At 46.5% G+C, this 13,906-nt stretch overlaps 3 protein-coding genes across 3 annotated transcripts; 1 reads left to right on the plus strand and 2 right to left on the minus strand.

Annotated features, from left to right (window-relative positions):
• Positions 1 to 3: 3 nt before the first annotated feature.
• LOC141737723 (histone H4) lies at positions 4 to 1,227 on the minus strand. The gene has a single exon (XM_074572670.1). The coding sequence runs from the start codon at positions 1,212 to 1,214 to the stop codon at positions 903 to 905; it is 312 nt and encodes a 103-aa protein (XP_074428771.1). The 5' UTR covers positions 1,215 to 1,227; the 3' UTR covers positions 4 to 902.
• A 10,310-nt stretch (positions 1,228 to 11,537) lies between these two features.
• LOC141737724 (histone H2A-IV) lies at positions 11,538 to 12,050 on the minus strand. Its single transcript, XM_074572672.1, has one exon. It carries the CDS (start codon positions 11,994 to 11,996, stop codon positions 11,607 to 11,609), a length of 390 nt encoding a protein of 129 aa, XP_074428773.1. The 5' UTR covers positions 11,997 to 12,050; the 3' UTR covers positions 11,538 to 11,606.
• Positions 12,051 to 12,330: 280 nt separating this feature from the next.
• Positions 12,331 to 13,854, plus strand: LOC141739434 (histone H2B 8). Its single transcript, XM_074576671.1, has one exon. It carries the CDS (start codon positions 12,366 to 12,368, stop codon positions 12,744 to 12,746), a length of 381 nt encoding a protein of 126 aa, XP_074432772.1. The 5' UTR covers positions 12,331 to 12,365; the 3' UTR covers positions 12,747 to 13,854.
• Positions 13,855 to 13,906: the final 52 nt, after the last annotated feature.

The following is a 13,906-nucleotide window of genomic DNA, read 5'->3' on the forward strand; positions in this document are numbered from 1 at the left end:
GAAGCGTGGGGTACCTCTCTTTCCCCCGCGCCGCCCCGCCCCGCCCCTTCCTCGGCCTCTGTGTGTTGGCAGTTCCGAGGTTCCCTGTTTAAAGCTGCCCGCTCAGGGTAACGGGAGTGTGGCCGAGAGCGGCATCCAGAGAACGGGCAGCCTTTCAGCAGGGGGAGGCGGAGTAAGGGCAGGCGTTCTGGCAGAGGGCTCGCAGCCTCTTTCTGCCGCCGTCCCTGGGGCGCTACGAGCGCTCTGGGCTGTTTCTCATTCCTGCGCCTTCCCGCTTTGTCCCGCCCCCGAGCGGCCGGGACGAGCGTGCCGCCATTTCATGAGCTTCCTGTTTGCGGGCGCTGCTCTGAAGCCGGTGGCCGGGGAGCGGCTCTCGCTATAGGGCTTTGTGCTCGGCATCCCGGTTTCCTTGCGGGCAAATTCCCTTCCATTCCCGGTTCGAAGCAGGACAGGGAAGGTGTATGACGGGGGACAAAGAGGGGAAGGAGAATGGGTAAGCATGCGGTGGGAGGGGAATGAAAGACGTACCTATCTTTCCTAACCTGAATGCTTTTCTCTCGAGCCCAGGGAACCCCACGAGTAGATCCCTAGGAGTGGCTCCCCCGGTATTTTTCCCAATGAGCAATGGAGGCTCATCGTTTTTTGCCGATTTGAAACTCGCCTGTTGCTTAACAGAGGCTTGAGAGAGGCACTGGGGGTAGCGGGGACTCTGAGCAGCAACAGCAAAAGACCAACACCAGTATCCCGCCCCGGAACCCCCCATTGTAATTTTATCGCAACTTTGAAAACAAGACGCATGCAAGGAACTAATAGCGATTACGGCTCTTTCTTTGAAATTTGTGGGTGGCTCTGAAAAGAGCCTTTGTGTTTTTAAAATCGTGACCTATCCCAGGAATCAGAGCTTAGCCGCCAAAGCCATAGAGGGTGCGCCCCTGTCGCTTGAGAGCGTACACCACGTCCATGGCCGTGACCGTCTTCCTCTTGGCGTGCTCGGTGTAGGTGACGGCGTCGCGGATCACGTTCTCCAGAAAGACCTTGAGAACGCCGCGCGTCTCCTCGTAGATGAGCCCCGAGATGCGCTTGACGCCGCCGCGCCGAGCCAGGCGGCGGATGGCCGGCTTAGTGATGCCCTGGATGTTGTCGCGCAGCACCTTACGGTGGCGTTTAGCACCCCCTTTGCCGAGCCCCTTCCCGCCCTTGCCTCTGCCAGACATGCTTCCGCTCTGATCGACCCCAACACCGTGTGGCGGGAAGGGCCGCCCGCGCCGGTGTATATTGCCCTGGGTCCGACCTGTTTGAGGACTGCGACGGGGCAGGGCCAGGGCGGGCTCTTCTGCGCGCCCTTCCCCCTGAGGGCAGGGCCGTTCGCGCCATCGCCTCCGATGGGGGGCGGGGGCGGGCGGTCGGCCCCGTGCCAGTCTCGTCCCCGGCCCCGGGAGGCCGCCGGCCCCGCCGCCGGCTGGGGCTGAGCACGGCGGGAGGCGCTGCCCCGCAGGGGGCACCCTTCGTCTCACTGCGCACGTCCCGGCCCCGTCGCTGCGGCGCCGGGTGCCCGTTGCGGGGCGCGGGGGGGGACGGCGACACGATGCGTGGGGTCGGGTGGTGCGCGGGCGCGGGTCTGCAGCAAAATCCAGCCAATGGGGGCGGCGGGGCCGCGAGTGCTGCTTCCCGCCGGCGCGCGGGCCCGCCCCGCCCTGCTCGCGCGCCGCCGCCGCCATTTCCCGCCACTTCCACAAAGGGCTCCAACGGGGACGGGATGGGGAGTGGGGTGATCTCCAGGGCCGCCGTTGTGGCCTTCTGGTCGGTCGGTGTTTTCGGCTTAGGGGAGGTCACGGTGGGGGAATGGTCCCCTTGGCTGAGCCCCTTCCCGTAGGAATATCTTTGGAGCCTTGAGCGGTTCCCGTGTCCTGATTTAGCGGCTTTATCGTTCCAGGAGAAGATGCCGGGCTTTGCTGAGGGTCTCTCTCGGCACCACGAGTCCGCGGGAGCTGCTGCGGTGCCTCCTGGAGGCACGACCCGTGTAGAAAGCCCTCAAACCTTGCGTGGACAGAGTGTTTTACTTTTCCTGTCTTGTTTAGCATTTAAATTTACAGTAAATATATATTTGAGGGCATTTTTACTTAGCGCTTGAAGGGGTATCAAATAAATTCTATTCCAAACATTTGCTATTTACCATCTTTTTCTTGTCATGATTTTTTCCCTGGTTAGTTACATCTCTGCAAGACACAGGTTTTGGTGTTTTTTTTGTGTTTGGTTCGTCAAGTATTTGTCATTTTGTTTGATCCTCCCTATTTTTTCCCTGTTTCCTAGTGGGTCCCCATTACTATACTGTTTCCTGGTTCTGAAAAGTTTTTGCTTGGTAATTTCACAGCCCTTTCCCTTTGAGCTGTCACTCTTTTTTTTTTTTTTTTTTTTTTCCCATTATTTGTCCTTTGTCATCCCTTTGTCTTGAAAGAATTTTCTCTTACTTTGCTGCTTTGGGGATTGTTTTGGGATTATTTTTTTTCCTTGCTCTCTGTAGCCTTCTAATATGTATGCTCGGTAATTCGGTTTATGTTTGGAGACCATTTTGACGTGTCTATTTTCATGTATAGATAGCCAGTTTTGTAGTGTTGATACTAGCCTTTAATAATATCTCCTGATTTAGTTGTACAGAAATAGCATATTTATCTTTGCATACCAACCTTGATGGTGCTATTGGCACAGATGAAGCTCCTCGGTTTATGTTAGAATCACTATGTCTTCTCAAACTGTTTATCAGTTCACTTAGTGTTTGAGGACGAAAAATGAATTGATATGCAGCCTTTTTTTCTCCCATGTTTACAGGTTACAGCATTGTTATGGTTTGAGAAACTCATAACAACTTTTTGTCGTTTAAACAATTATTCTCTCACCTGATGACCCCTCCCCATTTGGGAAGGGGAATTGGAGAAAATAAGGAAACACAAGGGTTTGAAATATAAATAGATTTAATAGAATAAGACTAAATAATTAATAATAATATTAAAGGACCAGTATTGATCCCGATACCAATAAAAAATATACAAGGATTATATTCAGCCCATTCTATCAGCAGGGAGCTGTGCACTCCCAGCACTGGACAGCAAATGTCGGACATTGCAAGCACTACGGCTTTGGGAGGGAGGGAAGGGCTCAGGGGTCTGGCAGCAGGGCAAAAGGTTCTCAGGACCACTGCCATCAAGGGAGAGAGAAACTACACACCAGACTTTCTAACTTATATTGAATGTGGCATTCATTGTGTGGAATAATCAAGTCGGCCAGCTTGGGTCGAGTGCCCGGGCCTTGCTCCTCCTCACCCCTGCACCTGGCAAGGCTCGAAAACACAGAGACCTTGAATCCCACACAGCCTAGCTGGCTACAAAGTAAATATTTTCACAAATTCAGACACTAGCTTTCTAAAAGTGCAGTTTTCCCAAGCATTAGAAGATGTTAGTCCTGTGTTGCTCAAACCAGGACAAGCATGAATCGAATACAACAGAGAGCTCAGTGAAGCTTCTGCATAACTATAGAGTGTATTCTACCCTGCCTATTACTTCTCTCAGTATTTAATTAATATCATACGCCTTTTCCATGATAGTGATTAGTGTGATTTTCCCCTCTGTTTGTCTAGGTTCAAAAGACCCCTTTTGTTCTCTTCAGAGCTGCTGGAAGAATTATTTTGCCCTTTTCATCTGGCGTATTTGTTTTTAATCATGCAAGTTTTTGCACATCTTTTCTAGAGCTTTGCTTTCATTTCACCTAATGACTTCAATTGTGTAGGTGTTAATATTCTTGTAGATTATCCACTTTAACAATTTAATTCTCTTTATGTAGTTTAGTGGGAATAGGTACTCTGCCTTGCAAGTTGCCCTATTCGCCTCCCATCCCTAGTGTTGATTTGCACTTCGTCAAAAAGTTGCAATCTCTTTTAGCATCCATTCCTTGCTGCTTTTTAGTTCACTAGATCTCTTTTTGTGGTATTTGTTGTGCGGTTAATTTTTTTTTCCCGGTGAAATTTAACCTTTGCTTATTTTTGCGTCATACTGTCTTGATCCTCTTTATATTAGACTTCCTTAAATAATCAACTTTTCATCCTTATCTGAGGTCTGTTACTTCTTAAGAGTAACAACCCAGCTGAAGAACTGAAACAGCTAACAGTGTGATTTGTTCCTGACCGAAGCAATATCTTAACTTCAAAAGTGATAAAAACTGCAGATGGTCTGAAGCATGAATTTTTACTATGACCGATTTTGCACAGAATCTTTATAGATATGATAGCAATGTACAGGCAGATAGAACAGATCTCTATTACAGTGTGCTTGGGTTATTTGAGGAAATATTATTCTATATTTCATGATTGTTAAAGCCAAGTTACGCTTACCCAATTTTATCTTTTCCACACCAAACAATAGTTTAGTTTTCTTGGTTTTATTTTAGCATAATGCAGGTGTGTGGTATCTTTCTAAACTTTTCACTGGCAGCTGTAGATATAAAATAACATTGTGTATACTATTGAAGTGGAACTTCAATTATTATTGAAGTGGAACTATTGAAGGGGGGAACTTCTGAAAAATAGACAAAATTAAACCAAAAGGAGGGGCCTACAGCCTGTTTACAGGAGCTCAAACCTTTCTATATTCTGGAAAAGAAGGAAGGAGCACTGAGCAATTTGCATTGATTGAATTCTGGGGTAACAGTTCATTTCCTAATGTAACACCTTGGTCTCATATTTTGTTGCCAGTGTTCATCCTTCACTCTTGGTGGTTCGTTTACATGGATATTGTTACTAAGAACAAACAAGTGAATATATGAACCACCCATTAATCATTTATTATTTTTTTTTACAACTCATCTTTTCTCATTACTCAAGACAGTATGGGGAGGGTGGAAAGCTCTGTTTTGCTCTTCCTGATCAAGCAGCATTAGTTGGAAGAGTCTTGAGCTGTCTCCTGTGGTGTGGGAAGGCAGCCAGGGCACACCAGAGTGAAGGAGCGAGGAAATAATTCTATTCCTCTTCCCATTCTAGGTATGTCATAGCAGATCGCAGCGCTCTTCCCTTCTGCATCAGCTTTCAATCTCCCATCCTGCCATTCCTGCTAATATTCCTGGCCTTCCGAGAAGATAACTGTCCCCTTGAGGAGGCTGGTGAATAATGTGAATTTCAAAATTTGTTTTCTCTTCAGTGACCTACTTTTCTTTGGCGTTTTGAGGAAAACTGCTTAGTTATTTGAAGAAGCTGCTTGCTGATGTCTCAGTAGATCTGCCACCATGTGTTTTCAGTTCAATAGGAGAATTAATATCAACATAGAAAGTCTCTGTGGTGTATTTTTTAAACCATCCCAAAGTATTGTGATAGAAATGTTGTTATTTGGAGGTAGAGATTTGCTTCACCTCCTAAAGCAGACGCTTGCGGTAAAAGTGCTATTTTACTTATGTGAGAAATTTGTGAGGGAATTTTCTCAGGGAAATCTAAGTGTTCTCAAAGCATAATCACAGGAAATGTGAAATCCAGATAAGCGTGGAGATAGATTTTTGCCTAGAGTGGCAATTGCCATGATGAAAATATTACAGAAGTTGTCCAATTCCATGAAATTATTTTGTAAGTTATGCCACAAATTTCTTAATTAAAGCACAAGAAAAGTTAATGCTCTGTGCATCCTACTCATATGGAGACTCCAACCTGTCAATCTCTGCCCAGGTCACCAACTTACAGCTCTGCACAAGGCCATCTGTCAGGAAACTGAAGACAGTTTATGGCATAGATGTCTTGAGGCTCTCCAAACTTTAAGCATTTCGTATGTCATTAACTGAAAATAAACTTCACTATTCTCATTTATTCATCACTTTCTTTTGACCATAGTTTTCAGTTTCACTGCCTGTCCTCCTGACCCTAACTCAGTCTTCAGAACTGTCTCACCACCATCTTCCACCTTCACTGAAACCTCCAGGTTGATCCTAATAAAAAGATACTTCCACAACAGAAAATAATAAATAAATAAATACATAATTTTTTTCAATGGTTAGAAGTACCAAAATGAAAATAATATGAATGCCAAGAATCACCACAAGACACATGGAGAACAAAAGAGAGGATATTGTATCTTTGTAGCACTGTGTGAAATAGTTGCACCTTGAGTACTGTGCATATTTCTGGCCTCTAAATAAAAAAAAAAAGATGTAGTGCAACTGGAAAAGAAAGTTCTGAGAAAGGTGATAAAATGATTAAAGGTTTAAAATGCCTTCCCTACTGAGGATACTAGGATGCTTTCAGAGCAGAGATAACTACTAGGTGAAGATGTTCTTACTTATCTTCTTTACTATCTATAAGGTCAGTGGCTAAGTCTATCAAATTTAGTGAGGTCCAATCTAATTATAAAATTAGTTACCAACCAAAAGGTTAATGAGGCAAGGAGAGCTGCCTAAATATCACCACAGGTGGCTTTGTGAAGTAGACAGACTCCTAATCTCTATAGCATTTTTCAAAATGCTAGAGAAGAGAGGAAGATGATGAGTGAAAAGGTGAGGATGGAGCCATCTCTCTCCTCTATAGACATGAATTCTGGAGAGCACAGCTGCTTGCGTAACTGAGCATTTTTTGACACTGCTGTTAAATAGTTCTTGTCTCTTAAAGACTTCTACACTGATCCCTGGAGGTACCAACTGCCATTCAATTACATTCACTTGTTGAGTGTGGGAAAGTAAGAGAAGATCAGCGAGGAGGACTGTAAACATGCTCAAGTGACTTGCAAGTGGGGTGCTGGAAAAAACACATCACACTAACTGTTGTTTAGTCTTATATGCTTGACAAGTAGAACATCTACACTTAGATAACGTAGGCCTGTGATAGACTCAAGGGCACCTTATCGAACATGCCCAAGATTCCTGCCCTGCAGTTGAAGAAGATCAAAGCACAGTGGAAAACCACGCCTGAATCCTTGAAATACAGGTGAGAACAGTAAGTCTGAGCTCTTGCGCTCTCACTCTGTTGCTAACAAGGCCTCTCTTGCTAGTAAGGACTCTCTCTTGCTCTGCAGTGCCTGCGTCCTCTGCTTGCATGCTTCTGCCCAGGTGTTGCTTCAGAGATTCCCTGATCTGTGAGGTATCAAGATTAAATTAGTTCTTTGCATTTAATCCATGGTTTTGTGGTTGTTCCTGCGTCGTGCCTCTGTCAGCTCACACACTGAGGATCAGTTTTGTTTTTCTCATAAGGTCAAGAAAATCTCCATCAAACAACCCCCCAAAACAAATGCCACCGCCCCCAATCTCCTATTCATTAACTTTTTTTTTTAAGGGATTACAAGTTACTTAGTGTCCTGGTTTGTGTAGTTATTTTCATGATTATCTCACAGACTACTTGGGGAGGCAATAGAGGAAATTCCTTGGCAGAAAAAAGCTGCAGCGCCTGTAGGATGAGGGAAGGACTTGGCTTCTATTTGAAATCCCTCCCCACATGTCAAGAGCCATATCGTTCACATGCAAAGTGTAGAGACTTGAAATAATCCAATGCTTAAAGAGGTGATATATAGAATTGCCATCTGCAGAGGAGAAAGGTTTGTCCGCATCAGCCTAGCGAGTATGGTGGCGTTTCGGTACCACACAGTCATGCAGCAAGTTTTCTAGGGCAGAATGGACAAGGGGGGAAATGCTCTGATGATCACGGACTCCTTATAGAAAGAGTTTAGCCAAGCAGGATGGTCTGTTGCTCTCTCAGCGGTGAAGTCTGAGGAATCAAAATAACATCTGCGGCGGAGAAGGGAACGGCAGGGAGGGAGAGGGGAAGGGAGGGTGAGGAGGAGAAGGAGGAAGGGAAGGAAGCTCCTTTCCATGCAGGATTGGTCAGAAATTGCTGCAGCGGCCCCGGGCGGTGCTTGGGATCGCCCCGGGGTCGCCCCTCCCCGGCAGCTGCGGCCCGTGTGCGGTGTTGGGGGGCTTCCCCCAAACGCATCGATCCTTCCCCCCCACCCCCCGCGTTACTCAGTTGTGCCACAGTAATATGTGAAGAGAATCTGTGAAGATGCAAAGACATTCAAGGAATTGACATTAGTGTCAATGTTTATTATTACTTCACTATGTTTTACTTGTCTGTCTGTATACTTGGGAATGTTTCTGCAGGTGAGCACTGGTGTTGTTGTGTGGATGGGTTTTTTGTTTCTTTGTTTGCTTTTTGTTTGGGTTGTTTTTGTTTTTCTTTTAGTATATCACCTTGCATATTATCTTCTAGTGCTTTATGGAAAAAAACAGAGAACTATGAAGTAACTACAGGTCGAATAACATTATTTAAAGCCAGACTATCTGAGAGATTGTACTACCTATGCCATAGCTAGTAGTTAAAGGCTTAAGTGTGGACTTAAAGGTGAAAAGTAGTTTAGGTCATCTATGACACTAAATGGTTTTTGTTTCTTTTCATGACCACCAGCATCTGTGATGTACTGTTCTTAAATCTAAACCCTTCCTCCTTTATGTAGAAATCTGTTGGAAAATTTAGGCAGAATAGTTGGAAATAATTTTGGGGAAGGATAGGGATTAATTAGAAATTCAGCATCTGAACTGAAATAAGATACTTGTTCTTAAAGAAAACTTTGTCCCACCTGTCACACAAGTTAATAGGTGTTATACTCCACTTCTCCTGTCTATTTTAGTATACATAGGACTTTTGTTTAACTATGGTATGCAGACAAGATGTGTTCATTTGTAACAAACATAGTGACATGAGGTAGAAAAATATATTGCCATTCTACATTACATATGGATGGCTGGTTAGAAGAAACAAGGAAGAGGAACTATATGCAGTAACTGCAGGAAAATATTCCAGTCATATTTTAACTGAAGAAGAAGAGGATTTGTTATACAGAACTCCTCAGTTTGCTGGTACTAATAAAAACATCTTTAAGAACACTGTGATAATATTGGTGGTAAAGAGAACAGTAGTCACTGCTATGAAAAGAAACCAAGCTATATGCACTTATATGCAAGGGGGAAACACATCTAGAAATGGTAAATTTAATGAACTACCATTACTGAATGTAACTAGCTTATAGTGAAGAAGATAATAGAAAAAAAATACTTTAGATTTAAATCTACCCATATCTCATTTGAAAAAAAAATAAAAAATGTTAGAATACTTGTGTTTTCAAGTGATTTTTCAAATCTCAATGGGGGAAAAAAAAAAAAAAAACAACAAACAACATCTTTCCTAATTTCCAAGAGAAGCAGAACAGAGATACTTCCTTCTCAGGCACTTCAGTGTGAGCATTCCTCTTGAAAAAGAGAGAAACGCTCCCTCCTCACAGCGTGTTTCCGAGGGCAAAAATGAAACCCGGGAGGCCTCTGTTTCAAAATACAGGATTTTTCAAATGGCCCAATCAGGACCTTCTGCGAACGAGCGCTGTGCTTCAGATCGACGCAATTTCCACACCCCACACCCCCCCCCCCGAATATCCACCAGCACAAGGTGATTTTTTCAAGAAACTGAGATTATTAAACAAAGAAAAAAAATAATCCTCAAGTGTTTTAAATCTAGTTCTAGCCTCAAGTTTCAGCAGGCTACTAATAAGTCCTGCAGTTAATATAGTTTTAAAATTCAACTCTGAATGGTAAATGATTAATATCTAATGCAATTTCTTTCAACAAGACAGGGCTTATGAAAAGGAGGAAAAAAAAAAGTACTACCTATTTCGGAGGAAAAAAAAAGAAAAACACAACCAAAAAAACCCCACCGACTTGAAAATTGTGTAAGAAGCAAGTACCGTTTAAAACAAGTCCCGTGATTCTCATCTTGTTTCCAAGCAACACTTCAACCGGGAATTCCTGTGTTACCTCCCTCTCCTTGAAAAGCATTTTCGATTAACACATTGCCACAATGACTCACTCCTCTGCCTCCTGAGGGAGAACACTGCAAAATGCAGTACGGTTTTCCTTGCTTTATTTCTCAAGGGGCACTTTTAAAGAACAAAGAAAAAACACCCACCCCTGCCCTCAGGCAGCCTCACTGGGAGGCACCCAACCCCCGGCAATGCATTCCTGGCTCTCCTTCTGACCCTTTTGTTTTTTTTCCGCGTGAAGAATGTGGAGAAGAGATAAAACTCTGTTTTACTTATATGTGCCTAACAACGGAAGGAATACAGTGTCCCTCACAGTGGAAGAAAAACCTAACTATTTCAACAGTTCCGAGGAAATGCAGAGGGGACAGGAGCCTTTGCCAGCTTTGAGCGGGGCGGACTCCCCGATACATCAACGTCGGAGAGGCTCCTCCCTAAAAATACTCTCGCTGATTATCTTGATTTGTGTCACCCTGACACCCTCCCAGCCCCCCTTGTTCAAAGCTGTCTCTGATCACGTCCAAAACTGCCAATCGCTCCAGCCCCGACCTCCAAGAAGCCGAAGGCGGAGGCCGCGGGCGGCTCCAAAGCCCGCGGGCCCCACCATCACCGAGCTGGTCTCCGAGGCCGTGACTGCCTCCACGGAGCCCAAGGAGCTCCCACGCTCAAAAAGGCCAAGGCAGAGGTGAAGAGCCCTAACAAGCCGGCAGCCGCCCGCGGCCGAGAGCCCCGAGGAGGCGGCACCAAAGGGCGCTGCCAAGCCCAGGGAGGCAGCACCCAGGAGACCATACTGTAAAAGGAAAGGAAAATTTTGCGGATAAACCCTACAGCGCTCTTAAACGCCAGGCACGCTATCAGAATGAAAAAGAATGAACTGAAAAATCAGTTCGAGTCCAGACTGGTACATGATGATCCCTGGCAAGCAAGTATATGTTGTATGTGACTGTCAGTAGAGCTTCAGTAGGAACGCGAACGCTATGGAAAAGTACACTTAAGCCTGTTTTGTTTCAAAACATGATCCTCCCTGATGATTTCCATCATCACCACCGCCGCCGCCCCCACCACGTACTCGGAATAGCTGACACTGTCCTTGGGAAACAGCACTGGCTGAATTACGGGAACACTTATAACTCTATCAATAATGCCTGGAAGACGTAAATTGCAAACAAGCCCAGAAAATAACTTCATGAGGCAGAAAACAAAAAGCAGCCACCACGCACAAGGCGCTTAAAGTCCCCCTTTCCACGCGCGAAACCGGACCCGCTTTTGAAAACAGCGCGCTTCCCCTGGATTGGTGGGCGGCGGCCCCGCCCCTCGCCGCGGGTGGGCACAGAAACCCCGCCCCCTTCCCAGCCCACCCCCTCCTCTGCTGGGGTTCACGGTGCTTTCCCCCGCTAGAACCACGGAGCGAGGAGCAGAGACGCCCCACTACCCCTTGCTGTGTTCTCATCTCCTCTCCATCCACTGTGCTGCGGTGACTGATGTCATCAACCGTAAGCTACAGCTTTTTATTGACTTTTTTCCAAAAAAGTGAAACTGAGAAGCCTTTACATAAATACTTTAACTTCCTATAAAAAAGATAAATGCAGGCAACTATGCTGACGAGGAAAATAAAGTTAAAAATACATACACTTTTGTACTTCAGGAACCTTCCCTCAACAGTTTCCAGATATATCAAAACACACTGGAGAAGTGAGTACTTGGAGGCTCGAGTGCTCCTGCTCTTTCTGGGAACATGTGGGTGGCTCTGAAAAGAGCCTTTGGGTTGTCGGTTGGTAAGATTTTTTTTTACTTGGCTTTAGCCTTGTGGCTGTCGGTCTTCTTGGGCAGCAGCACGGCCTGGATGTTGGGCAGCACCCCGCCCTGCGCGATCGTCACCTTGCCCAGCAGCTTGTTGAGCTCCTCGTCGTTGCGGATGGCCAGCTGCAGGTGGCGGGGGATGATGCGCGTCTTCTTGTTGTCGCGGGCCGCGTTGCCCGCCAGCTCCAGGATCTCGGCCGTCAGGTACTCCAGCACGGCCGCCAGGTACACCGGCGCGCCGGCGCCCACCCGCTCCGCGTAGTTGCCCTTGCGCAGCAGACGGTGCACGCGGCCCACGGGGAACTGCAGCCCGGCCCGCGACGAGCGCGACTTGGCCTTGGCCCGCGCCTTCCCGCCCTGCTTCCCGCGGCCAGACATGTCGCAGATGAACTTTAAAAGATGAAAAACAAAGTACAAAATAAAAACCGACACTAAAGATATAAAAAGCCACAATAACAGGAGAAATGCCGGCGGAGCTGCCACCCTGCCTTTTTATCCCTTCCTGCTAGGGCTCGGTGGGACTTGTGATTGGCGGAGGCTGCGATTGTGAAGTTAACCAATAGGAAGGCAGATGAAAGAGCGACCAATTGAAGGCACTGGGTGGTTTGACATCAACATCCCTTATTGTCCAATAGGCAAGAGAAGCCTTGAGTCATCTCATTTGCATACCGCCCCTATAAATACGGGTGTCGCCGCTATTGTATTTACGTCGTTCCTGTGCTAGACAGGTAGTGACACTCTGGTAAAATGCCGGAACCAGCCAAATCCGCTCCTGCTCCGAAGAAGGGCTCCAAGAAAGCTGTTACCAAGACGCAGAAGAAGGGTGACAAGAAACGTAGAAAGACAAGGAAGGAGAGCTACTCCATCTACGTGTACAAGGTGCTGAAGCAGGTGCACCCCGACACGGGCATCTCGTCCAAGGCCATGGGCATCATGAACTCCTTCGTCAACGACATCTTCGAGCGCATCGCCGGCGAGGCCTCGCGCCTGGCGCACTACAACAAGCGCTCCACCATCACCTCGCGGGAGATCCAGACGGCCGTGCGGCTCCTGCTGCCCGGCGAGCTGGCCAAGCATGCCGTCTCCGAGGGCACCAAGGCTGTCACCAAGTACACCAGCTCCAAGTAGAGCGTCTCGGACCCGTCAGTTTTTAACCCAAAAGGCTCTTTTAAGAGCCACCCACACTTTCACTAAAAGAGTCGTTCACGCTGATTTTCTTCGGTGAGTGGTACTTATATTTAGCACCGCTTTAGTTCCCAGACTAGGATGTAGCATTTAGCAGAGACAACGTTTCTCATGTGAAGTACAGGGTATGATTTTGATTGTCTTGCGTGTGACCTACCGTGACAGTTCAGTAGGCAGGTATATAAAAAGAATTAAGCACCTTATCAGCTCTTAAAGCTATTAAAGCTTTCCTTCCTCATTTTAGATAACTATCTACTTTTTAAGTGCAAATAAATATGCATGGTAGTGCTTAGGGTGTTGGTTTTTTTTTTTTTCCTGTCTTTCTGATATGAAATAAGCCGGGTTGTTTTTTACAATAGCAGCCTTATTCCGAGGCACTTTATACCTTTTCTAATAAAATGTCGTCCCCTTTAAACATTAGGTGCCCTTCTCACACGACTTGGCCGCAAGCCAGAGCAGCTTGTTTACTTGGAGGTCTCCATAGGGATTAGTCTGTTTCTGCATGACATTTAGAAGACGATGTTTGATGAAATCTATCACACCACACACAGCGGCAGTAAAAGGGTGTAGAGAAAAGTATCTTTTCATTAGTCCCATAGAGATTTCATATGGAAGTGGCGCAGGCATTTTTGTCATCTCTCGTTGATGCAGGGTAAACACGGCAGAATAGATTCCTCTAAGTGACGATGTAATAGGAAAATACAAATAAAAAATAAGGGGTACTTAAAAAAAAAAAAAGGAGGGCTTTATCGAACTTGAAGTGGCGCAGGATGTTTAGGTAAGGTTGGGTTTTTGGTTGGGTTTTTGGTGTTGTTTTTTTTTTTCGAAAAAGCCTTCTGCGAGGGGGCTGAAATCCCGGCTGCTGGGGAAGGAGGCTGCCATAAGAGAGTCTGTGGCGGAGCCAGAGTAATAACCCCGCGTCCGCTGGCTGCTTGGCGCCGCGGCAGATACCGCTGCTGCTGCCGCCGGCCCCTCTCGATGGGGCAGAGCGGGGGGATGCGAGAAGCGAAAGCGCCACCGCCGCCTTCAGCACTGGCGGGAACTGCGGAGCGGGAAAGCGGCCGTTAACACACGCACCCCCCCCCACTGCCCCCCCCCCCCCC

Source organism: Larus michahellis, chromosome 1, assembly GCF_964199755.1.
Source record: "Larus michahellis chromosome 1, bLarMic1.1, whole genome shotgun sequence".
Lineage (NCBI taxonomy): Eukaryota > Metazoa > Chordata > Aves > Charadriiformes > Laridae > Larus > Larus michahellis.